We start from the raw sequence: 25,611 nt of genomic DNA, 5'->3' as shown, positions 1-25,611 counted from the left end.
CAAGAAACTTAACAAAATATTGGAAATGCAAGAAACAATAAATAAATAAAAATTAGGACATTCAAATTAATAAAATGAAAATTATAAATACTTAACCTCATTGCTAAGATTTTCCCTGCTTCTATGGTTGTCCCTCGCTTTTGCCAATATATCTCTCTATTTCCCCAACTCTTTATTCAAAAAAATTCATCTACTAGACAAAGCCATTTCCGTACGACCTGAACCTGATCTTTCACAAAATTCGACCTGAATTTTTCTCCACATATGAGAGACTTTCATCTTATTGTCCGTGACCAAACAATGACTAATTTGGACCCAGTACTCACACATTATAGAACATCTTCAATGGTGCTCCATGCCCCTCCGGTTTCGATGGAAGATGTCATAAGATAATGAATAAAAATGAAATTTGAAAATGAATAAAATATTGAGTATCAAGTGAATAATAATAGAAGGAGAAGAAAATGTATGAGGATTTGGTGTTGAAAGTGAAGATTATTGGTACGTATTTATAGGAAAAAAAAAATTACATAATTTTTGGGTATATTTTAAATATTTTTTAATTTTATTGCCAAAAAAAAAAAGAGAAGGCAGCTATTGGATTGGATGAGAAAATCCGATCAGAGCGCCCAGAGGCCGCCACGTGGATTCTAGCAGTTGGCGGAAAGGGAAGGCTAAAGCTAGGTTGGCATCAGTGCATGGAAGTCAAATTTTCTTACCTGTAAAAAAATTTAAACCTGCTTGCTGACATCAGGCTGGCGTCAGCCATGACGTTGTAGGGGACTTTTCTTCCGACAGTTGTAAATGGGTTAGGCTGCCGTATAGGGCAGACTGATGAAATTGTCCCCTTTGTCTGAGTTCGAAAATTAAGCCCCAAAAATGCTTCGAAAGAGTAGCAGAGCCTTAGAAAGTATTTTGGTTACCTTCACCAACTAAAACAACAACAACTTACAAGTGATTTCTTAATGCTTATAGATAAACTTTTGAGCTTGGCATGAGAGGCATGTGGCATGGGAGCAAAATCAACATGAGTTTAGCACTGAGGGGAAGTTTAGGCTTTCTTGGGGAAAAAGAGAAGTGTTAAGGTAAGAAAGGAGAAGCTTGTAAGAGATTTGGCTAAGAATGGGAGAAATAAGGAACAATGTTCTTCCGGTAGCTTGACAGATGTTCTGCCTGCTAGAAGAGGAAAATGTAGAAGAAGGGTGAATAGTTCACGAGATTGCTGAATTTTGTCGGTAAGAGAGGAAGCTTGCTCTCTGAATCTGGGTTGGTTTTGTTGGGTGGAAGAGACCTCCTTTTATAGCTGCGGAAAATCTTCATTTCCCAAGAAACCCTAATGGTTTCCACCCCATTTGGCCAAGCTTTTCCCTTCCTTTCTCTTCTCTTCTCTTGACTTTTCCTATCTTAGTGAAATTTCCCTTTGCATATTTGCACAAAACCAGGAATTTTGTGAGCTCAAGGCTCTTTTCCTGCAGCTGCTTTAGTGGGAGACTTCCATCCTTGGCTCTTTTTCTTCTTCTTTTCTTTCTCATTCTTTGGCTAGATCTGGTGAAGGAAAGCAAATGGATATACATGCTGGTTTGAAGAGTGCTCCTCTTCCTGACAGCTTGCGTGCTAATATCCCTTGGTTCCTTCCATATTTCTTGCTTTGAAACTTGCTCTTCGTATGTGCTGGAACCTCCCAGCATCTTTATTCAATGAACCTTCAAACCTTCCTTTCGTGGCTTCTGTTCCAGCCAAGTGCTTGGAGCCTTGTAGCTCATTTATGGCGATTGTATGGGCCAAGGTTCACTAAGTAAATGAGCTATTTTTATTAAACGTTGGGCTTTTTGGTTAGGCTATTACCATCCATACCACAACCCACTCAAGCAAGCCCCGGGCTTTTGAGTCCCACTTAGGCTTGTAGTGTGGTTGGGTGTAAAATAATGATTTCGTGCTTGGCATGGCATGTCGCTTGGCATGTCGCTTGGCATGTTTTAATTTTATCGCCCTTGGGAAGGGCTGCGATGTTTAATTTTGGCATGGGCTTGTAGAACCGGTATATTCTAGCATGGTGAATTATTTATTTAGCATGGCACGTGAACTGCAATTCGCATGTGGCAAGTTTTCGTGTACTCCGTTTTACGCCTTTTCTTAATAGAGTGTCGTTTTGGGCTGATAATTTATTCGGGCCCAACCATGGATTTTTTGGGTTTCAACAGACGTCAGCTAGCTCTCAGGCTCGAGCTCGGGCTCATTCCACCTGCGGTCCTGCCCTATCCATCTCGTGGGACCCACAGCCAGCCCGGGTAAAAAAAAAAGCCCGCTAGAACGCATTTTGCAGCTTGGGCCTCCCTACCCTTGCTTGGGCTCATCGGTGGAAAAGCTCTTAGGTGAAGGAGGTAAGTTAAAACCTCAATCGACAGATCTAAGACCATTAGCCACAGGGGTAAAACAAGCGCCCACAAAGGGGTAATACAAGTATGGAAGTATAGTAACCACATCATCATCCATACAGCAAAAGGCCAGAGAAATGTTGGCATAAAAGCCTCATGCCTGAACAAACTAGACATGAAGCATAGCACCCAAATCTGTCAATACAACTACAACTTTTACTCCCACAAGTACAAAATACAAGTAGAGACGAGAAAAAAAAAATCAAACACTCAACTCACAAGGAGTTGATGCAATTATTACAAAATAAGAAAACTGCAAACAAATAACCAAAAATCAACAGAGCCACTACTACTGTTGTTGCCGCCGCCACCACAAATGCCATCACTACCTTGGAGAGAGAATACACCATCGAGATTGCAGCGAGTTACCTTACAACTACAACACCAACTAACACAACCACAAATCTAAGCATATCTAGACACAAGTAACCTCCCCACAATTAAACCCCAAATTCAGTAGATAGGGAATTGGAAAATAAGTAGGGAGGTAAGGAAAAAAGAGAGAGGGAGATTAAGAAAAATTATTTTCATTTGATAACTGTTTTTGTTGTACTTAAGCAAAAACACTGAATTAATTCTTTAAATCTTAGTTTCCCTGTTTCGATGCGATATATGAGTGGACCAATTAAGTCCATATGACCCATCACCCTATTGGTTCGCGAATTAGGGACTTGAGAACGGATAGATCTCTATTATAATTTTGAAGAGTACCGTCCTGTTGTAAAACATGCTAAACAATTTTAAAATACTGCTTAAGTGAATTCGCGTTCGACCTAAAATTTTCAGATTTCCTTCGTGTCATTGAAAACCTTATTTCTCCCACCTTGAAACCCTCCTCAACTCTAACACCCCCATGAAACTCTCTAAAACACTTCCTCCAACATATCTTGAGCACTCCTCTCCCTACAAAATCATCAGAAAATCGATATCAACGAAAGAGTTGAGAGATTGAGGCTTTCACAGATTCACAATGACAGGACTCGACCCAAAGTGGGCAATAGTTTTGGTCTATTACAATAGGATTTTGGACATTAAACATTGCGACATCAAGGAATTGAACACCCTGAACAAATCCGTTGCTTGGCCTTGCCCAAGACTTAATCCTCAAACCATTTTGAGTACCCTTGAAAATTGCATTTTTAACTGTCACATTTTGGACCCCTTCCTCCTCCAAGGATTCGGTAATCAGACGAAGCTATCAATGTTCCATAAATTCGATAAGTAATATCTGTGCTTTTGCAGTTATCACCTTTGAAAACTATAGCATTGCGAAGCAAATATCTCCCATTTGGCATACATCCAGAAAAGCTTGTGTAGAATCTATTACACTATTAGGCATGGCTCCGAAGCTTAGGACAATGAAAACTAATGTACTCTCAGCAACACATGAATTGTGTAGGATATATAGGATCATGAGTAGTGCTACTCTTCTAAAACAACTTGTAACCTCAGCCATTTTCTCCTTTTCTATTTTTCCTTTCTGTTTGTGTGTGTGTGTGTGTGTGTGAGAGAGAGAGAGAGATTAAATTAAACCGACGACGACGTCGGTGGTAAGTTGGTAACGAATGAAGTTGGGAACTGAGAGGTTGATGGAGAAAACTTGAACATTGTAGAGTACTCTTTACGATACATGCATGCAGTAAGTAATTAGGTTGATATATATATAATTAAGAAAGCTGCGCCGGCACAAATTTGGTAGCTACTCTTTTGTGTTTTGCTGTATATATAAGTAATATGGATGTGAATCAATGAATCATAAAATACTATATGAATCGATAACAATTTAATTAAAATATTAGTTTGGATATAATTACTTTTGCCGTTGACTTTTTAATGAATCAATTCATCCCAAGTGGGACACACTTCCTGTACTTAAATCCCTTCGTGGCTACTCAAGTCGCATTTTGAAATCACTGGGGTGTCCTAATGATGCATTGGCTTATTGTGTAGTCCCACATTGGAAAAATACACAATAATACGAATGTTTATAAGGATTTACATGACATCTTGTAATTACTGAGCCTAGTAGCGTGGACTTGTAATTAAGCAGGACATTAAAGTTGTTGGTTATTTGAGCAAGTTTTGTTAGGTGAGGTGTGGTGGTCTTGAACTGTTCACCTCGGTGAAGTCGCACAAAGCACGCCCCCTACCCTCGGGTTAGTATGGCCGCCCATCCTCAATGGGTGGGTAGCAAACCTCAACTTGGTATTAGATTGGGGTGTTAGGTACAAATACTAAACCTCACGGGTCAAGAGCCATCACTCCCCAGCGTGCTGCCTAGCAATTAGCCTCTCATCACACAATCACTTTTTTGAGAAATTGGAAGTGGTCTCTCATTTTTGTTCAATTAACAAAAATTGAAATAATGTCTATTTCTTTTTTAATGCTGCCAAATCATCCTTCTTATTTATTGTTATTTTCCAGCAATATGTAGACTGTGTACAGTATTAATTAATTATATATTCCTATATTTGGTTCAATGACAGAAATTTCTTACACAGTTAACTCGGTGACTTATATACTTTGGTGCGACATAATTGTTTATAATCTGAAGAGCTAAAAATTCAAATAGCTTGCTTGTTGATAATAAAAAAAGTTATTTATAATAAGTATTTTGCTTCTAATAAGCTTGAATTAGGGATAATATTATTGAACATTATTTGCTCTTTATTGAGGGTTTAGGGTTGAATGCATTACCATTTTCTCAACCAAAAAAAAAAAAAAAAAAAACCCAACCTGGACCTGGAACCAACCATTGCACCTCAGCGTTCTGCCTGGCTTGGCCTCTGATCACACAATCACTTTTTTTTATAAGTGAGGTTTAATAATGGTTAGTCGAGCAATAACTTTTTCGCTACAAATGAACGAATGAAAGAAGTAGTAGAAAACTGCTTAACTACGGTAAGGAAGAAAGAAAGACGAGAAGAAGAGAGAGAAAAAGGGAGAGATTTTCAGAGTCATTCTCGGGTTGGAATGACATTATTCAATTGATGATTTTTGAAACTTTTGTATAAATATGTATATATGTACAAGGACTTTCGCTAGCAATAGAATTGATGATTTCTTTATCCCTCTATTTGGATAAAGGAATTGAAAATTACGTAAAATTTTAAACGATGGAATTTAAATTTCCATTATTTTAATTTCTGGCAATTGAAGATTTCAGTGTTTGGAATTATGTATATTGAATTTTGTAAATGGCATGCCTATTTTGGTGGAAATTAAATTCAGAAATTTGATTCCCCAATTTTCACGCCTTTTTTTGCGCGTTATTTAATAAATTCCGCGCTTAAGTTGCCAAACAAGGAAATTGTAAATTTCTCTACTTAAACTCCCGACATTTAGCTAAATTCCGAGTTATTTTCCCTCATTCAAATGAAGAGTATCTTCTCGAGATACAATAAAAACAGTTTGTATTAGGGTTTACAATAGATACAAACCAAAAATTATCAAAGTATAATGACTTTATGCTAGTACCGCTTTTACATAAAATCAGTCTATTGTTTGATACCACCATAGAAGTGCTTTCGTACACAAGTGCTTTTTATGTTATTTATAGCGTTTGGCTACCTAAACATCCAAGGGAATGCACTTATACTAAACAAATTTCTAAAGTCCCACATCGATAAACAGTTCATGCTTATAAGGACTTACCACTTTGTTATCATCACACAATGCTTACAAGAGAAATTTTTTTTTTTTCTTCTCTTGTTTAAATCTCACTGTTTTGATGTTGATTATTTTTATGGGAGCTTGTTGGTATGGCTGAAGCAGAGAAAAGTTGGATGAAATTAACAAATATTTAGATCTGAATTTCCCTGATTTGATGAGATGTGTGGGTGGTGCCGATTCCATATGAACCCACTCACCCTAATCTTGATTGATTGTGCACAGATTCTGCTTTTGGAATAATTGCAAATTAAGCAAGCCTCTTTGTTATACCAACAGAAGTTCAGGAATTAATTATATAAATATACATATATCTGGATACATATTCATAGAAATCATGTTAAGAAATCTGCGCCACGCTTTTGTGTTTGACTTACTCTCTGAAGTATGTTTTACTGTTTTATACGGGGAGGAGTGGAAGGGGAGGTGATAATGCTTCAAGGTTGAGTGACGGTAAGGACAGGATACTTTCTAAAGAATGATGTTTGCCAAAATCCACATTGGAGAAACACGCAATCATACAAATACTTATAAGGACTAACATAACAATTTACATTGCCGAGCCTAGTAACGTGGACTTATAACTAAGTAGGGCAATAAAGTGATTGGTTGTTTGAGTTAAGCCTTATCAGGTGAAGTGTGATGCTCTTGGACTGTTCACTTCGGTGAAGTCGCACAAAGCATGCCCCCTACCCTCGGTTTAGTAGGGCCACCCAACCTCAATGCTTGGGTAGCAACCCATAATATTTAAGATATGATTGGGGGTGTTTAGGTGCCAAACCTGGAGCGCCCCCACAGATCAAGAGTTATCACACCTCAGCATGCTGCCTGGCGCTTGGCCTCTCATCACACAATCACTTTTTGTCTCTCTTATTTGGGCCCACAAGTAGTGCAAAATGTAAAATGGGCTTCGGAACGCTATACCCATCAAAGCCCAAAGGACAAATCGCTAATATAAAAAGTTTTAAAATTAGGGTTTCAACTTTCAGGGAATATAGGTAGAATAGATATAGCCTCCTCTCTCTCGAAGATATCCAATTCCTCCGGCTGCAGCTTCAGGTAGAGCATCGCCAGCTTCAAGATCAAACAAGAAGAAGCAGTAAAATGGTACGTTTTCTTTTATTTTGTTGCATTTTCCTTTTCACTAGTTTCTTCGCACAGCCATTTCACTAGTCTCGGTTTAAGGCTAAGTTTCGAATAACCCAGAACAATCCGTTCCTTTTGTTTCTGTTTTATTTTCGGGTTCCTCTTTCTTCTCTGCCCCCCCATGGTTCTGATTCTTGTTTCTCAGTAAATTTGAGAAAAAAATTTGAATCCGACGACAGTTGCCAACCAATTGCTCGATGAAAAGCTCCAAAGAGCTGCGTAGCAACCTTCCTCCTCCCTCCTTTCCTCTCTCTCTCTCTCCCTCTCTCTCCCTCTGTGTATCAATTTCTCTATTTCTTCTTTCTTTTTTATTTTCTTTTTATTTTGGTGATTTATTGAATGGGTATTTGTTTGGGTAGAGATTGATCCAAAAAGAGATGGGGTTGTGGCTGTTGGTGATGCTCTGTTTTCTTGGCTTCTGCTGAAGTAGCAGAAGTATTTGGGTAGAAATACGAGCTCTGTTTTCTTGGTTCGGAGAAAGTGAGTGGTGTGGCTGAGTTCGGGGATTGGGAGGAGTTGTTCTGGGTCAGTGAGATGAGGGGCTGGCTATGGTGGGAAGGGGGGTGAGAAGGGGTTAATCCCCTTTTTTAATTATATATTTTTAATGTTTTTAATTATATTTTTACTGAACATACAAGCTTTGTTGGTTTTAAATTTGAGAATATTTAAAGTTGTAATGCTGTACTCTGTCTCTGTACCAACAGCCGAAGCAAATCCATGAGATTAAGGATTTCCTTCTAACTGCAAGAAGGAAGGATGCACGCTCTGTCAAAATCAAGAGGAGCAAAGATGCAGTCAAGTTTAAGGTTCGATGCTCCAAGTACCTTTACACACTTTGTGTGTTTGATACCGAGAAGGCCGACAAGTTGAAGCAATCCCTTCCTCCAGGTATGGCTTTTCGTTTTCAAAAGTGTCATTTATTATCATTTGCAACTCTTATATGGTGGTTTTTGCTACGGCCATCTTTCAATTTAGGTGCATGAAAGCATGTTCATCTATGGTTTCTATTACTGAGGGGATAGAAACCAACATGTTTGTAAAGCTCAATTTTATAACTAACATGGTTGTTATGATTTTGGATGTGTAGGTTTGAGCGTGCAGGACCTGTGAAGACGGGATCCGGATAGCTTCACAAAATCGAATGGGATTTGTTTTGTCTTAAAGTTTTGAAGAATTTATGGATTGATGTTAACGTTGTTGGTGTTAGATGTTATGCCCTGCTTTTATGTGTGGACTTGAGTTATATTTTAGTGGTTTTATGTTCCTCTCGAGATGATCTTTAGCCGTAGTGTTACAACTTCCAATTTTTGCAGCATTACTTGATCATATGTACAAGTACTTCATGCCTAATCTCTTGTTGAATATTACAAACAACTATTTGGTTGAACAGTCTTTCCATTGGCATTGGCACATGTTACTGAACCACTTGATTCCAGCAGTTAGAACTCACGTTTTCGAGTCTTATTCCACTGCATGGATTTTTTGCGCTACAATCAAATTTTATTGTGACTGCTGAAGCTGATGTTCCTTGAATGTTCCGGCACACGACATCGGATACTTGTAATTGAAACAAGATGAAATGTGCACTATACATTTAGTCAAAACATACGGTTATGAGAGTAGTAGATGCTCAATTTCTTCAGTGGAATAAACCTCAAGAAGATTAAGAAATTATTTTCGTTTGAAAGCTGTTGTACTTTAGAAAGAACTGACACGGTTAAGACTCAAGAGAATGTTTTTCCTCTCTTCTTTAAATCTGAATTTCTCTGCGTTAATGCCATTGTCATGGGTGATGCCAATTAAGTCAATCTGAATTTCACTACTTTAAATCTGAATTTATATTTCTCTTCTTACTCATCGCAAAGAGCATGAATACATACTGGCTTCACTATGCGGAGGCCTCTCCACAATTGTTTGGGGGGGTAACTGAAAACAATGATAGCCTTTCCAATCCCAAACCCACGAACTCCTGCCTGGTCATGTACAACCATAGTACAAATGATTGATTGTGCACAGATTCCGCTTTTAGAAGGTTAAATTTACTAAACGAAGCCACATTTACGAAGAAATACTCGAGGTACAAAGATAATTTACTAGTTAGGATTTTGAAATCACTATTGGGGAAAAATCCCACATTGAAAAAACACTTAAGAATACAAAAGCTTATAAGGGTTTAAATGACACTTTGACATTGCCGAGCCTAGTAGCGTGGGCTTGTAACTAAGCAGGGCATTAAAGTGTTTGGTTGTTTGAGCTAAGCCTTGTCAGGTGAGGTATGGTGGTCTTGGACTGTTCACCTTGGTGAAGTCGAACAAAACACGCCCCATACCCTCGGGTTAGTAGGGCCCTCCAACCTAAATGGGTGGATAGCAAACCTCAATTTGTGATATGACTGGGGCGTTAGGCACGAATACTAAACCCCACAGATCAAGAATCATCACTCCTCAGCGTGTTGCCTGGCTTGGGCTCTCATCACACAATCACTTTTTTGTCTCTTCATTATCTTCTCTCTTTGAAGGCTAACTTCACTATTTTAGGAAACAGTTTACTTTTCTATAAATAAATAATGATAAGAAACATTGTATAAAAAAATTAAATAGAGGCAACCTTCCCGCATCACCATTGACAGCTATATTTTAGTAAAACGTGGCACAAATGGGCCCCATTTGTGCCACGTTTGGTTTTTTTTTTTTTTTTTTACACACTTGGTGTAGGGATGGCAAAATCCCCCCGGACCAAATGGGTATCGGGTATGGGGATCCCCGAATTTGAAAAATCCCCTACGGGTATGGGGAGGGGATGGTATTGGCGTCCCCATCCCCGAACCCGACCCGAAAATATATATATGTTTATATTTAAATAAATAAATATATAATTATAATATTTTTGTTTAATCCTAAGTTAACATCCTCTCTTAATTTTTCCTAATTTTCTTTGGAATTTTATATTGATGTGATTTCGAATAGTTGAGTTGAACTTTATAGTATGTGGATGCATTGAATGATAATTTATTATGAAACTTAATGTTAAAATGTATTATAAATATTTTTTATGCAAAAAAAATCGGGAATTCGGGGCGGGTATGTGTAATAGTCCCCCCGACGGGAACGGGGATGAGGATTTCCCGAAACCTATTAAATGGGCATGGGTTCGGGGACGGGGGCGGGGATGGAGAGCGGGGACGAGGATGGTATTGTCATACCCTACCCCTACCCGATCCGTTGTCATCCCTAACTTGACGTTAATGGGGTAAAATGAGATGGAAAATATCAATTAAGGGGCAAGGTGGGTCACTTCTACTTCCGAGGGCAGTGTTAGATTTGACTATATAGTGTGAGGGTTAATTTGAAAATATGTTAAACTTGAACAGACGAACTCATTATCTTTAAAAAGTATGGAATTCAGTTATTCATTTCCCGCCTCGCACACACATTAGTATAACCTTGCCCAAAATTAACTATGAAAAAATGCAACGACAAACAACTTTAATTTAAATTAAGCATGTGCCCTTTGAGTTATTTCATTTATTATTATTTTTTTTATATTAGTAATTCAATTTAAAACAAAAGAAAAAGAAAATGTGTGTAATTGTGTCTCATGAAAATGAGGTAATCTTTATTTAATACAAATTTGTCCCTCTAAAGAAAATGAAAGTATGGCCTTAAATGAAACATATCTGTAATTGTCCCAAGTATTGTGGGTTAAATTGCAAATATGCTAAACCCGAATTAACCAACTCGCCTTTAAAAAGGGGTCTCAGCCCAAACGGTAAAGCTCATTCATGTATTCATTTCCCGCTCTCTCACACACTCAGAAGAAGAGCGAGCGAGAAAAATAGAAAGAAGATGATGACTGCAACGAAAGGGTGGGCCTTTGCTCTGATGGTGATCTTCTCTGTGCTTCTGTCATGGAGCATTCCAAGAGGCGAGTCAGAGAGAGCCTTTATCTCTTTCTCCTCCCATGAACCACTGGTCAAAGCGGTTTCTCTGGCTTCTGCTGATGGAGGCCAAGATTTCTTCATGGAGATGACAGATTCTGTTGCAATGAACATTGAGTACGATTTCTACCGCGATACATGCCCTGAAGCTGAGACCATTGTAAGTTCTACGATGGCTCAGATTTACTCCCAGCACAAGAATGTCTCTGCTCAGCTTCTTCGCCTCTTTTTCCATGATTGCTTCATTCAGGTATACGAAGATTCTTCTTTTATTCATATTTGAGGCTTTTTATCAAGTAGGTTTCGTTCTGATTACTCTGGGTTCTCTGCTTTTAATCTTGATTGTAGTTTTCTGCATCTGTGTGGGTTTCTCTCAAATGGGTTTTGTTTTGATTGCTCTTGATTTCCTGCTTCTAGTCTTTATGGTTCTGTTCTTCATCTATGAATGGGTATTGTTTGGATAGCTCTGGGGTTTTCTGCGTTTAATCTTGGTCGTCCTTTTCTTCGCCTGTGTGGGTTTCTCTCAAATGGGTTTTGCTTGCTCAGGGGATTGGAATCTGCGAATCTTGAAACTTTGTGATTTTCAATTTATGTTGGTGAGGTATATGATTTTTTTGTGTGTTTCTCAATTTGATGTTGTTATTGGTTTCTATGAGTCTTGAAACACTGGGTTGTTCAATCTGACGTAAAAGTACGGTTTTCTGGTTCGAGTTGTTCTTTTATGATTTTTAACACTTGAGAATCTGAAAATTCTTATCTGGGAATGTTAAAGCTACAATGCTGGACATTTAGTTTACGATGATTTGGGCATGATATTTATGAGTTTTTCTGGAATGGGTTTTCGTTTCTTCGAGTCTTTTGGCTCTAACCTTAGTTGGGCTATAATATTCCCTTTCTTCTTGTAAGGTGGTTTCTTTCTTTTTAATCAAGCATGTATTACTTGGATTTCTGTCTAATTCCATCTGTCTTTCTTAATGTTGTGGGGTTTTTGAATCAGGGTTGCGATGCTTCAGTCCTCTTGGATGACAGCAATGGGAATAAAAACCATTCCATAGAGAAGCAGGCTGTGCCAAATAAGACCTTGAAAGGATTTGATAAAATTTATCAGATCAAGGAGGTGCTTGAAAATGTTTGCCCAGGGGTGGTATCTTGTGCTGACATACTTGCTCTTGCCACCAGAGATGGCGTTGTTCTGGTATGTTTTACTGCTCCTCTGAGTCTTGACGTATTCTTTCCTGTTTTGATTTTCAGAGTTCGATCGTTACTGGGCAATGTATATATGTATCTAAAACAACCTCTAAGGCAAAAATTTCCAGTTTCTTTCTCTTTCCATCTAATTACCATTAGAAAACCGAACTAAAAGAGAGAAGTAAAAAACCAAAACTATCACAAATTTAGTTGTTCAACCTTGCCAACATTTAGTAGTCCTCCTCGGTACTTAAGTGGAAAAGCTACAGAGCACTTCACGAGATTATCTGATTGCTTGTTTCAGTATTTCCCTGCACTTTTAGCTGTCTTGTTCCCTGAGTGTTTTCCTATCTAAAATGACAGGCTGGTGGTCCCTTTTATCCACTTTTCACTGGTAGAAGAGATAGTGCCCGCTCCTACTATGATGAAGCCACGGCTGAGATTCCAAAACCTGATGATAATATCACTCAGACACTTCATCTGTTCTCACTCAGAGGTTTTACTGACAGAGAAACCGTCAGTCTTCTAGGTACTCAACTAACAAATTCTGTTCCTTCTTTTTCTTCTTTTCTTTATGTTTGGAGCTGAAATAGATTAATCAGTCTTGACATATTCTTTCCTTCTGATTTTTTTGTTTTTGTTTTGTTTCATATCTGTAGGAGGGCACAACATTGGGAAGATTGGATGTGAGTTCATTCAGTCTCGCCTTCACAACTTCAAGGGGACAGGGAAAACAGACCCAACTGTTTCTCCTAGTTTCCTCAATGAGATGAGAGTTTTCTGTGAAGACAATGGTAATGAGAAGAGTAGCCAAGGATCACCAATGGCAGCTACCATGGCGTCTCCCATGGCATTCCCCACGGCAGGCCCCATGGCATCATCCCCAATGGCATCAAGGGGCATGAGTGAGAAGCCTGCGCCGAGGGGGATGCCATACTTTCAGCAACTGTCATCATCTGTATCGTCTGGGGCAGGCTTTGACACTCATTACTACCAGAGCTTGTTGAGAGGCAGAGGACTTCTCTTTGCTGATCAGCAATTGATGGCTAATGAGAGGACAGCCAGATTGGTGAGAGCTTATGCTTCAGACGATGGATCAACCTTCCGGATGGACTTTGCCCGGGCAATGATGAAGATGTCTAACCTTAATCCACTCACTGGATCTCAAGGTCAGGTCCGATTAGAATGCACTCTAGCTAGCTAGCTAGTTCTTAACTGACAGAATCCAACCGGAGGCCATGACGGAGATTGAAGAAAATTTCTGTTGAAAAATTTGTTCCCTCTGGTTGTACAGTAGAGAAACTTTTAGCCATGTTAGACCACATTCATTCCTTCAGCCATCTTTATTAGTCATGTTCATTTGTGAATTGTTAGTACCTGCAGATATATAGCAGCAAGCAAAGAAAGTTCAACTACAGAATGTTAATCCCCTTCCCGCCTATGTAGAGTTGAATTTTTCTGATTGTGAATAACTCAAGGACTAGTGTGATTGTTTTCTTTCTGCCATATACAAGATGGGATTTTCTTTTTTCTTTTTCTTTCTTAAAAATCCATGTCCATGTCCGAGACTTCATAATGATGGAACTCAACTATGGAGGCATAACAATCAGAACAAGGACCAGTGTCATGTGGTTCTATAGGTTTAGCAAAATCAAATTGAATAATTCAAGGACCAGTGTGATTGTTTTCTTCTTGCCATACAAGATTAGAGTTCATATATATATATATATATAGATATAATTTCCTCTTCCCCAAGGCTCTGATAGTTTTTTTTTTACTTTCTTTTATAAGAAAATTCCGTGTCCAAGTTTTACAAGGAGAGGAAAGAGATAGGAATAGAATTTCACCGCTGCAATACTACATAGTTCTCTAAAAAAAAAAAATTACTTTCTTAGTTCTCTAAAAAAAAATTTTTTTTTTTTAAAATTACCATTTGAGTAAATAACCCTTAAAAAACGACATCATACTGATCTCACCAAATTATACCCAAAATATAAAAACCAGTTTTCATTTTAAAAGTTATCAAACCAAACATGCATGGATATATATAAATTATATAAAATGGATTATGATGGAAATTATCCAACCAAAAAAGAAAAAGAAAACCAGTTTTCATTATAAAAGTTATCAAACCAAACAGGTAGGATATGGTATGTATATCATCACCGGATAATTCAACAAAATCAACTTCATTACGCATCTGTGTTTTCGTTCTTTAATATTGAATACTATTTTTTTTCTTCTAAATTTTTAGTTATTGAATATTAGAAATTATTTTTTGGGCCTAAAAGCTAGGAAGCAAATAAGTCCAACTAAAGTTGTGCTTAAGTCGGTTTCCCAAGTCTATATAACTAGACAGAACCTTCAAACCTTTTCACAAAAATAGAAAAAATCGTTGGAGAAATTACATTCGAGACTTCTCACCCTAGTAACATAAGTCGATGTTCGTTGCAACACTTTCTTTTTCTTCGAGATCGAAGTTAGGAGAAGGGGTTGCACCGAATTTCGAGTTAAGTTACTTTCGGTGAATTTCAACTTCCCACGACAAGAAGCATAGCTAAGGTAAATATGCACAACAATACTGAGTGTTTCTTATTGCATGATTCCATTCTGAGGTAACAGTTTTGTTTTTTGTTTTTTTTTTTTTCTGATTCAAGTTGTTCTTTCATGGTTTTTAACGCTTCGGATTCTGAAAACTCTTATCTGGGAATTTTAAGAAGCTACCCTGCTGCTCATTTAGGGACATGATATTTATGAGTTTTCTCAAATTGGTTTTGATTTCTTTGAGTCTGTCAAAATGATTAGGTTTGGTCTCGTGGTTCCATAGGTTTAGCAAAATCAAACTGAATAACTCAAGAACTACTGTGATTGTTTTCTTTTTGTCATACACGATTAGGGTTCATACATCATTTCTTCTTCCGATTTTTTTATCAGACATTGCTTTTTAGGTATAACATGAACAAGGTGGGGTGATGAGCTTTCATTTTAAGCTGTTTTCTTGCATCCAACTTCTTGTTTAGATAACTCACAACTTACATTCAACCGAAACAAAACAATGGAACACCAAAACAAAGGCAACTGCCGATGGAAGCCCAAAACAAAGATGAGATAATCATATTTCCATAAAAATAATCAAGCAAATACAGCGATGGCTTAACTGCCACTCGCCAACTGTAATTAAATTATCGTTTCCATACCTCCTCCTACCATTCACTATCGCTCTTCCTCCGTTGGCTGTCCACCAATTTTTTTCCACACTTTCTAGATTTCATTCCAAATTGCAATTCAACATATTTAACATTGAAATGATATTCAACAACTTATTCCTTAACTGGACTCTTTCTACTGTAGTAATATCATCTACAATGGTTTCCAGACTTCCCCTCACTTAATTCTTTTCAGCCCCACAGGCTAAAGGAGAAGGACTACATTCAGAATGTCTGAATTGGCGAAAATAAATACATGGTATAAATCAATGTTATGAAACTATTACATGCAAGAAGCATTCACTAATTTGGATGCAAATTTCATATACATTGTCAGTATCGTACAACTACAATTTTTATTATCCAGGTTCATCGTATCTTCCGACATTTGATTCTTTAACCAGACTATTCGCATTCAGAAGCAGGAAACTATCAAACAACCTAGTAAATTCTCTCAGCTGTGGAGACGGGACGAAGGAAGACAACAATGACTGTGATGTTGTCTTTGCTGCCACGCTCTGCTGCTTCTGTCGCCAATCTCTTGGAGCACATTCCAGGCTCTTTCACAGTGTCCTTGATTATGCTAACAACCTCTGCATTGCTCACAACATCCCACAATCCATCACTTGCCATTACCTGACAAACAAAAATGTTTCAAAAACGTAAGAATAACAAAAAAGAGTAATTGTAATTTAGATTGAATATCTTAAGCAACCAGATTATTTGTTTTTAGACAGAAAACTCAATGTGGGTTATGTTGCCTACCGGCATGAAATGTCATTGTCAAAAATAAACAATATACAAATAAATAATTTTCCAATATTTTTAACTTCATGGAACATTTTGACTCGTAACAGAGCTCTGAGAATTTTTAAACAGCATCCAGCAACATTGAAGACCAGCACTATCAGAATATGCTAAGTTTATGACATAGAACTTCCCAGTCAATATTAGCAATTTAGTAATCTATGGACAACTGCTTACATGTGTATGGCCTCCAAGATTCCATCATGGTATCACACTTAAACTTATAAATGAACAACAGTCTTATTCTTACCCTGTATTTAAGGTGAAAAAATGATTATCACTGACAAGATGCCAGAAAAGCCCTCATAACAAACATAGAATAATAGATAACTGGACAGGAAGACGTGCAATATTTTGTGGTGTTTGAGCAGTAAACAGGATGAAAGATGATTACAGTGATAATTGTAGTAGGGAATATTCAAGAAGCATGTAGGCCTATAATTTAATCATAGAGAAAGAAAGCTTCAAATGTTAATCACAAAGTAAAATCTACTTGAAGCTCTACATGCAATAAGCATATTCAGAAGAAGTCCTTTCCAAATTCATGTTATATTCTTTCCAAAACCTGACTATTAGTTTTAAAAAATCAATTCATATATCTGTCACCAAACTTAATATCTATTTATCAAAATCTTATTTCTTACCAAATACTCATCCTCTGCCGAAAGAATAGTTTCAGTTATCTCGGGTTCTGCGGTTACAGCAGGCTTTAGATCATCATCCCCTATGGAACGAGTGACCTGTTGAAAGAAATAATGTAAAACATGCACATATATAGCATTTTAATAAGGTATCACCCGTTCACTGCCATGATGCCATCTTCAGGTGGCAAAGGGAATAATCCAAATACATGTTACTGTTAGGCTAAAAATTTACATGTAATAGAGGTCATAAGTTTCTGAAGCATATCTTTCCAAGAGAGGAGAAAAAAAAAAGCTGATTTGATGTAGTACACCAGAATTTTATTCACAAGTTCCTTCAAAAAGGAAAACCCATAAATGTGGGCTGATTTTAAAACTTATAAGAAGCCATCTTGCTAAATAACAGCAGAATTAACAGTACTGGCACAACCAACCTAAAGATCTACCCTTATACAAATCGTCATGTAAAAAAGAGATGTCAGTGTCGTCAAACAGCTCAAGATCAAGAAAACTCATCTCAAGCATTACTTTTATATTCTTATAAAACCCACATCAATAGTCAACGGACCCCATGTTGTAGGCAACTTACATCATTGGTCAACAAAGCTAGCAGTTTAGCACATATATTTGTAGAAACAAATGATTCATAATCTCATACCATATTATAAATCGGAGTTCAATGAACGATTTTTCATAAACATAGAAGACCTGTCAGTCTAATTTTTTATTAACTCTGCTACAAAACCTTTCCTCTTCTGAAAAATGATTTTTCTTTTGTAAAAGTCAGCAACAACTCCTCTGTCACAGAAGATCAACCAAAAACGTTGGTTTCAAATTTTTTTTTTTCCATTTTCTTAGAAGAAATATGTGCAAAACCAACATGATAACAAGTTGTATTGCAAAACTGTACAAGTCTCAACAAAGTTGCAATTATTTTATTTCAAAATTAGAATTGTACAGAACGGATTAATTTCTTTGGTAGCTGTTTATGTATAAAATAACAATATACAAGGTCTATCTAAGTGGCACATATGTGCCTTCAAAGAAAATCTTACTTCAACATTACAATGGAAGATGATTATTTTTGCTTTTCCTCTCAGCCAGATTTTATGAATTGTCTAATTTTTTTTTATAACTCATTATAAAAGTTCTACCAATTAACTCGAAAAATAGGTTGGTGTGCAAAACCAACATGACAACAAATTGCATTGCAAAACTGTACAAGTCTCAACAAAGTTGCAATTATTTCCAAATTAGGATTGTACAGAACTGATTAATTTCTCTTTGGTAGCTGTTCATGTATAAAATAATATATGAGCTCGATATAAGTGGCACATATGTGCCTTTAAAGAAAATCTTACTTTGACATTACAATGGAAGATAATTATATTTGCTTTTCCTCTCAGCCAGATTTTATGAATTGTCTATTTTTTTCTGAACTGATTCTAAAAGTTCTACCAATTCACTCAGAAAAAAGGTTTGTGTGCGAGCCTTCCATTTGGAAAATAATACTAACCTGCTCAAGTAAATTGCAGCATACAGTCCATTAAATCAGCAAACAAAAAGAAAACATTTTTGGAAAACAACATTACAAAACTATCATGATATCTGAAGGGACAAACCTGAAGAGCAGCAAGACCCACCCGCCAATTATCTACTTGCCATCTAACTTGTTCCCCAGCACTAATAACCCGCTCCCTCTCCTCAAGACAGCTTGCAACATGATCCTAATATTTCATCCATTATACTGAGAAAAATAACACCTTGTACTAAACCAGAACAACCAAACAGGAATGTAAGAAGTTCCGGTCACCTTGCTTAGAACAAAGGGATGGCCAGCCCGACACAATATGGTCCTGCAATCACCAGCATTAGCCACAAAAAGCTTGTTTCCAACAATAAGAGCAGCTGCTGCCGTGCAACCGGGATGCCAGTCCTTCTGGATAACTCTTTTGGATTTACGAGAAAAATCCAGCTCAGCTCTAAATGCAATATCTGTCTTAATGAATGCTTCGAATAATGCACCACTTGGACTGCATTAAAGGGTAAAATCAATTCTGGTCAAATAACACACACACACACACACACACACACACATATATATATATATATGTATAATGTTGAAAACGTAATGGAAACGCAAGAAACCTGCTAGTTGAACCTAAAGCTTGCAAGAATCCTGGAAACGCTCGAGCTGAAAATTCGGCAGCTGCTGCACCTGCATTTGGTAAATCCTTGTAGCATAGCATTGGAATTTGGATGCATTAAGAATTAGTAGAAGGACTGAATCAACCGTGACACCAGTAAAAATCCTAAATACACAATTAGAATTAGATATATCACCGAAAATCACCTCTATGACCATCAAAGATACCAAAAGCATGTATGTCCCCTTGATGAAACATTTGGGGCAAAAGGAAATGAGTGTCCTCCATGGTCTCCCGTCTCCCGCATGTAGCAAAGGATCCCCAAGAAAGTATTGGATTATATGCCAAAGGATCATTTGATGCAAGCCAGATTGCTGTACCAGGTTTAGGTAGACAAGCTCTTGTGATGAAATTTTCTCCCTGAGTAAACCAGTTAATACCCTCTTGGTAAGCTTGAAGGCTGGTAGCAACATCTACTGGCTGATCACCAATAGAATTAGAAGATTTGGGAAAGACAATATCCAATTCTTTTATATTTTCTCTCTGTTCCAAAATTGTACCAAGTTCTGCAACTATGTCATCAAAAGGTGGTCTGTTTTGAGAATTTGCATCCCAACACCTCTCTATCAGTGACAACAAAGTAGATGGTGCACCAGATTCAGGACCAGCAAGAACAGGTCGCAATCCATCAGACACCACAGCTGCTGTTAGTTGCTGCTCAGTGTAGTTCATCTCCAGTACAGTGTGTGCCTGCCAGCAACACAAATATTATGCATCAGTCTGCTACCATGATCTTAACAGTGATAAATTTGAAGAGTCAAATCCATAAAATAAAAAACCAATTCATATTAAGCTACAAAATTTATGTTGTATAATAAACACAATTCCATCAAAAGATGCCACTCTGAAACCCAAGAAAATAGTATTGTCAGAACATATACATGAATCCATCGATAGATGATAAGGAATTTTACTAAATATAAAGGATGACTGTCAAACAAAATATGTTATAGGATAGAAGCAAAGGCTTGACCAATGGATAGGAAGAAATTTTCAGGCACAGTAATGGATTGTTGGGCAGCTAGCAATACTCTTCCGTGTTGAAGTCAATATATAGAACATAAGGGCACCAGGACCAAATGGCTTAAGGGTATTTAAATAACTAAATAGCTAATTAGACATAGGTCTGTTATTAACATTTTTTTCTACAGAAGTACTGCATGTTTTCTATATCAGATCCCTGAACTAGTTGATTAATAAAATAATAGAAAATAGAAGTCCTTAAATGCTTCTCACTATGATTAAATGGAATTTCAACTATCCAGTGACTTAAATTCCAAATACTAGTACGAATGATTAACAGTTATTATGCTCAAATGTCGTTTGTAAAAATCTTAACTCAATACACCTAGACTTTCTACCTCCACCAAATTCCTTTAAATTCTACTAAATTCTAGATTGAAACTTTTCATCCACGAGTAATGTGCCACATTTGCAACTGGAACATATAATGTGCCTTGCATCACCTCGTCGACAAGAAAAATATTTTAACCTTTCTGAATCTGGATGGCCACTATTTCTAACCGATATTTGATTTCTACAGTATTATTATTTCTGCATTTAACCATAATGAAAGCCAAAAAATAAACCGGAATTTTCAATACAATTCCCTCTTTTTATACCTAAAAATGCAAACATGTGTATTAGCAACAAGAATCATATGACACATCAATCAAACAATATATCAGCATCGTAAATCATAACACAAGTAAGCCAAACACAATTGAGAAAGGCTAACCTGGGCTTCCGCACGAAGATCAGTGTATGGAACAACACCAGTAAGAAGCTCACTGCAAGAGGATCATAGTCAAATCACAAATTCATGGGAAAAAGAGCACAAAAACTGTAAACTGCATATTTTTCTATACAATAGTAGCATTAATAATGAATTACCAGTATAAATAGTAATGATCACAATGTTAATATTCACTATGATTCAACTATATCTATAATTCTAATTTTGCAGTACCATATTATAGTATCTTGCAAGAATGATCCTTGACTGTGAATTTTTATATATTTACCATAATTATTCAAACAAAGTCTGTATTTTTTTCGCACACGTCCAGACATGCATGCACCTAGTGAGACTCATAGGGGGAGTTGTATATTGGATCCTAAGTAAGCTCCAGGTAAACGGTTATTACTTTCTACTAACTAATGGCACCTAGATGTTGAACAAGATACACATGCAACCAGGTTCCATTATAGATAAAAGGTCGAGTTCTGGAAATTGTAATTTTGTAGGAGGAAACATGGTTACATAGAGTAGCAAGAATTGGTCAGTGCAGAGACAGAATTTAGAGCCATAGCTCAAGAATCTGTGACAGCAGAGGGGCTTGATGAACGAATCTTTCTTGAGAAACCAATGAAACTCTTCTGCGACAACAAATTAACATTGAACACAATACGGTTAAAAATGAAAATACTAAGCATGTTGAGGTGGAGATACTTTATAAAGGAAAAATTGACATAAGAGATTATTTGCACTGATTCGTGAAAACCGAAGATCAACTCATAGTCTAACAGATATCTTAACTAAGGCTGTGTCTAATAATGTTTTTCTATTCTACACTGAACAAGTTGGAAATAAAGATATCTTTCCACCAATTTGCGAGGAAGTGTTGGGGTGATTAGTTTTCATTGAATAGTTGACTTTAGAATCCATATCTAAAGTGTAAATCCCTCCAATATTGGACAAAAAAAGACAGAAATTCATCCCCAAATTACTCTCTGAAGGAATCCTATTTCTGCGAAAAGGACTCTCCCTCTCCAATATATAGACAGCTCTTCAACTCGAGAAGAAAATCTAGCAAAGACCATTCAACATTATGACATCAATTTTACCTCTATTGAGATGTCTCAGTTATACTCATTGTATTCACAGTAAGAGAGTGACTTGGGTTTAATTGGGATATGTATTGAAAGTGATTTAAACTAATTAATACCACAGCTACCCTGGTTCTAGGATTGCATGATCTTATTTTTCTTATTTCGATGTTGATCCAATTTTTAGCATCAACATACTTTATAGCATCTCCCCACAAGTTAAAGGTGCTAAGGGTAGGTACAAATACCATATAGAAACTTTGTCCATTAAGAATATTTAGGTTCCCTGAAAGGTCCTAAAGGTTCTAAGGCTCAATTCAAAAATCCATAACAAACAGCAAACAGCGTCACTTGAAAGAACACAACTTCAGTTACATTTGTCTTGTAGGCATAGATCTAAGTAGAATAAAATTTGCTAGTCTTTAGCATAATCAAATCTTAAATCCTTACTTAATTGATATACCAAAGCTGTAGACATCTGATTTTTCTGTATGTATTTCCTTCTTTAGTATTTCAGGTGCCATGTAAATGAGAGTGCCAACCATGTTTTTTTTGTGGAAACCACCGGTAGGTTTTCCAGATGACCTCCAATTCCCAATAGAAACTCCTTTAAGATCTTTCTTGTACTCAGCCAAACCAAAGTCTGCTAAGTGTGGATAAAGATCTTTGTCCAGCTGCATCGTAAGGGTATGATATAAGTTAAATTCGTCCAAAACTAGTCAAAATAGGATTTCAGCTCACTACAGAATAAGATAAAGGAAGGCATTTACAAGAATATTTGCCGGTTTCACATCCCTATGTACAATCCCGAGGTGATGCAGATATTGCAAAGCCTTTGCTGGAAAAGGAAAACAATGTAAAATCATGCAACTAAATAATTTTAGAAACCTCGAAATGAAAATAGTAGTAAAAATAAAATTCCTGTTTCTGGCAATAAGCTGTAATAGCAAACTCATCAACATGATGTTACAGTACAACGTCTTGCTGAACCATCATCAATTTATCCTATAGACCATCTTGCGGTTGTCCCTCATTCTTAATTTCTATGGCCCCAAAACTAAAAATCCTAGCTCAACCCTGCAGACACACACATACACATGCATGCGCACCCAGAGTTATTTTAAGAAATATTCGCAGACACCCTTTGTGGTGAGGCTAGAAACCATAGACCTCTCAGAGGCTTAACATATGCATGTGTATGTATGTTTATATGTATAAATCTGTATGTGTGTGTGTGTGTGTGTGTGTGTATAAATATGTATGTAGACATATACACACGTGTGTGTGTGTGTGTGTGTGTGTGTGTGTGTGTGTGTGTGTGTATTTATTGTGATACTTGATACCCAGGTGGTTCAATAAAGAGGGTAAAATGACAGAGCCCATTAAATCATAAAATCAGAATCACAATTATAACATGCCCTTCCTACAAAATTAGTTCACATATTTCCTCTGTTAATGGTAGGGCTGAATACTAAGATGATCTGAACTCATAAAAACACTCAGAGAAAATCACAGAAGCAACTAAGTCATACCTAATTGGACAGCAACCACAAGCACCTGATTGATATTCGGACTCCATTCTTCCAAGTGTAATTTCTCAGATAAGTTCGGAGGCTCAAAGAATTCGAAGAAATACATGTAATTGGGTGGCTTTGCATGTGCGGCAACCAGTTTTGCTATTCCCGGATGATCAAGCTTACTTCAATGTTCATATATACTCGAATCATACACATAAATAGATTCATATGCATATACATACATATACAGAACTATATCCTCACAGCATTGAAACATGTAATGTGAATTATACATGAACCATAAACATACCATAGCAATTGCAACTCCTTGTGGAACTTATCAAGATCCTCAGAAGTAGACAAGATGGGTTTCTTCACAGCAACTTTCCTTCCATCCAAAATTGCTTCATATACAACACTCTCAGCCCCTACACACACAATCAGCACCAAAAAGCATACCGGAAAATAACCAATTAATCAATTAATTAGAAATATCGAAAAGAAAAGGCAAGTGGCGATAGGCATTAGGCATTAGCCAAACAGAGCCTTAGCTCGAGCCTGAACTGGAAAGAGGAAAAGGAGTGTGAGTTACCTCGGGCAATTGGTTTGAGGAGAGTGTAAGAGGAAGGTGGAAGATGGAGAGGAATGGAATTGCTGCTGCAGCAACCTCTAATGCACGCGTTTGGTTCCACAATTTCAAGCCCCATCTCTCCAAAACACACACACACACTCTCTCTCTGTGGCGTTGTAAGTCGGTGTGGCGAAGAAGAAAGAAAGCAGCAGCAATTAAATTACGAAAAGGGTGTGTACGGGTGTTTTTTTTCGCAGGAGGTCTGCTGTTAGGAATTTTCGTTCTGCTACCGTATGAAATTCAATAGTACAAATTCAACCTGCGATTTTTTGTTTTGTTTGAGTAGTGAGTTCTATGCATAAAGTTTATTTTTGTATCACTTTAATACATTCGTTAGTCTCACTAGTATGTTTTTCGTTAAATGTGATGTTACTATGTGAACTCACTCATATTTTGGCACGTGGACTAAATAATAAAAATATAATTAATTAATTAATTATTTATTTATTTTCAAAATCTTTTTTTTTTTTTTTAACACTTTCTTAATGCACCTCCCATCTATGTGGTTGAGGTCTCAGCGGGAAACTGGAGGAGGTGAATTTTTTTATTTAAAAAAAATATATTTTAAGTTGAATTTGAAATTTTATAAAAAAGAAAGATTTAACACAATTGACCGTATTAACAAACGTATACAAACACAAGGAGGAAATGACCCAAACCTTTTTTTTTTAATTTTTTTTAAAATAATTTAGTTTTCAATGATAATAATTAAACAAAAACTCAAATAGGATGAAACTAAATTATGAAATTTGGTTTTTCGATGTGAAAGGAAGAGACAAAAAGTGATTGTGTGATGAGAGTGCAAGCCAGGCAGCACACCAAGGTATAGTGGCTCTTGATCTGTGGGGTCTAGGAATGGAACCCAACACCCCAATCATATCCATATTTTTGGTTTGCAACCCAACTATTGAGGTTGGGGGGCCCTACTAACCCGAGGGTAGGGGTGTGCTTAATGCGATTTCACACAAGGTGAACAGCTTAAGACCATCATACCTCACATAACAAGGTTTAGTTCAAACAACTAATCACTTTAATGCTCTGCTTAGTTACAAGCTCATACTACTAGGCTCGGCAATATCAAAGTGTTATGTAACCCCTTATAAGCATTTGTATTATTGAGTGTTTTTCCAATATGGGACTTTATGATAATCATCATTATGACACCCAATAGTGATTTCAAAATCCACACTAGCAAATTCTAGCTCTCCAATATGAAATAGAGTGTTTCTTCTTAAGCAAATAAAAATAATTCATATATACGGAATTTCTATGAACCACATGTCGTCACCAATAAGCAAATAAAAATAATCAACATCAAAGCAGAGAAATTCAGATTTAAACAAGAGAAAAAAAAAATCTCTTATAAGAATTGTATGATGATAACAAAGTAGTAAGTCA

The 25,611-nt window shown here is 36.8% G+C and overlaps 3 protein-coding genes across 3 annotated transcripts; 2 read left to right on the top strand and 1 right to left on the bottom strand.

The window, feature by feature from the left end:
* Nucleotides 7,003–8,654, top strand: LOC18769380 (60S ribosomal protein L38). Its single transcript, XM_007202771.2, has 3 exons — nucleotides 7,003–7,211; nucleotides 7,955–8,138; nucleotides 8,338–8,654. Exons 1-3 carry the CDS (start codon nucleotides 7,209–7,211, stop codon nucleotides 8,358–8,360), a joined length of 210 nt encoding a protein of 69 aa, XP_007202833.1. The 5' UTR covers nucleotides 7,003–7,208; the 3' UTR covers nucleotides 8,361–8,654.
* Nucleotides 11,104–14,065, top strand: LOC18771601 (putative Peroxidase 48). Its single transcript, XM_007202243.2, has 4 exons — nucleotides 11,104–11,437; nucleotides 12,185–12,382; nucleotides 12,739–12,904; nucleotides 13,035–14,065. Exons 1-4 carry the CDS (start codon nucleotides 11,132–11,134, stop codon nucleotides 13,577–13,579), a joined length of 1,215 nt encoding a protein of 404 aa, XP_007202305.2. The 5' UTR covers nucleotides 11,104–11,131; the 3' UTR covers nucleotides 13,580–14,065.
* Nucleotides 15,669–24,485, bottom strand: LOC18771040 (protein kinase and PP2C-like domain-containing protein). Its single transcript, XM_020568752.1, has 12 exons — nucleotides 24,175–24,485; nucleotides 23,893–24,010; nucleotides 23,598–23,764; nucleotides 22,836–22,903; nucleotides 22,516–22,739; nucleotides 20,975–21,026; nucleotides 19,383–19,926; nucleotides 19,178–19,247; nucleotides 18,843–19,062; nucleotides 18,652–18,756; nucleotides 17,033–17,128; nucleotides 15,669–16,217 (listed from the first exon to the last, which is right to left on the bottom strand). The coding sequence occupies exons 1-12, from the start codon at nucleotides 24,287–24,289 to the stop codon at nucleotides 16,023–16,025; spliced, it is 1,974 nt and encodes a 657-aa protein (XP_020424341.1). The 5' UTR covers nucleotides 24,290–24,485; the 3' UTR covers nucleotides 15,669–16,022.

Source organism: Prunus persica, chromosome G7 (genome assembly GCF_000346465.2).
Source record: "Prunus persica cultivar Lovell chromosome G7, Prunus_persica_NCBIv2, whole genome shotgun sequence".
Classification (NCBI taxonomy): domain Eukaryota; kingdom Viridiplantae; phylum Streptophyta; class Magnoliopsida; order Rosales; family Rosaceae; genus Prunus; species Prunus persica.
This window is presented reverse-complemented; position numbering and strand designations above follow the sequence as displayed.

Coding starts and splice junctions, on each gene's coding strand:
- LOC18771040 (XM_020568752.1), bottom strand. CDS start 24,289: ATGGGGCTTGAAATTGTGGAACCAAACGCGTGCATTAGAGGTTGCTGC. Junction 24,011..24,174: donor CCTCAAACCAATTGCCCGAG/GTAACTCACACT, acceptor TTGTGTGTGTAG/GGGCTGAGAGTGTTGTATAT. Junction 19,063..19,177: donor GCTTTAGGTTCAACTAGCAG/GTTTCTTGCGTT, acceptor CCTTTAATGCAG/TCCAAGTGGTGCATTATTCG.
- LOC18771601 (XM_007202243.2), top strand. CDS start 11,132: ATGGTGATCTTCTCTGTGCTTCTGTCATGGAGCATTCCAAGAGGCGAG. Junction 11,438..12,184: donor TCCATGATTGCTTCATTCAG/GTATACGAAGAT, acceptor TTTTTGAATCAG/GGTTGCGATGCTTCAGTCCT. Junction 12,383..12,738: donor CCAGAGATGGCGTTGTTCTG/GTATGTTTTACT, acceptor CTAAAATGACAG/GCTGGTGGTCCCTTTTATCC.
- LOC18769380 (XM_007202771.2), top strand. Junction 8,139..8,337: donor GAAGCAATCCCTTCCTCCAG/GTATGGCTTTTC, acceptor TTGGATGTGTAG/GTTTGAGCGTGCAGGACCTG.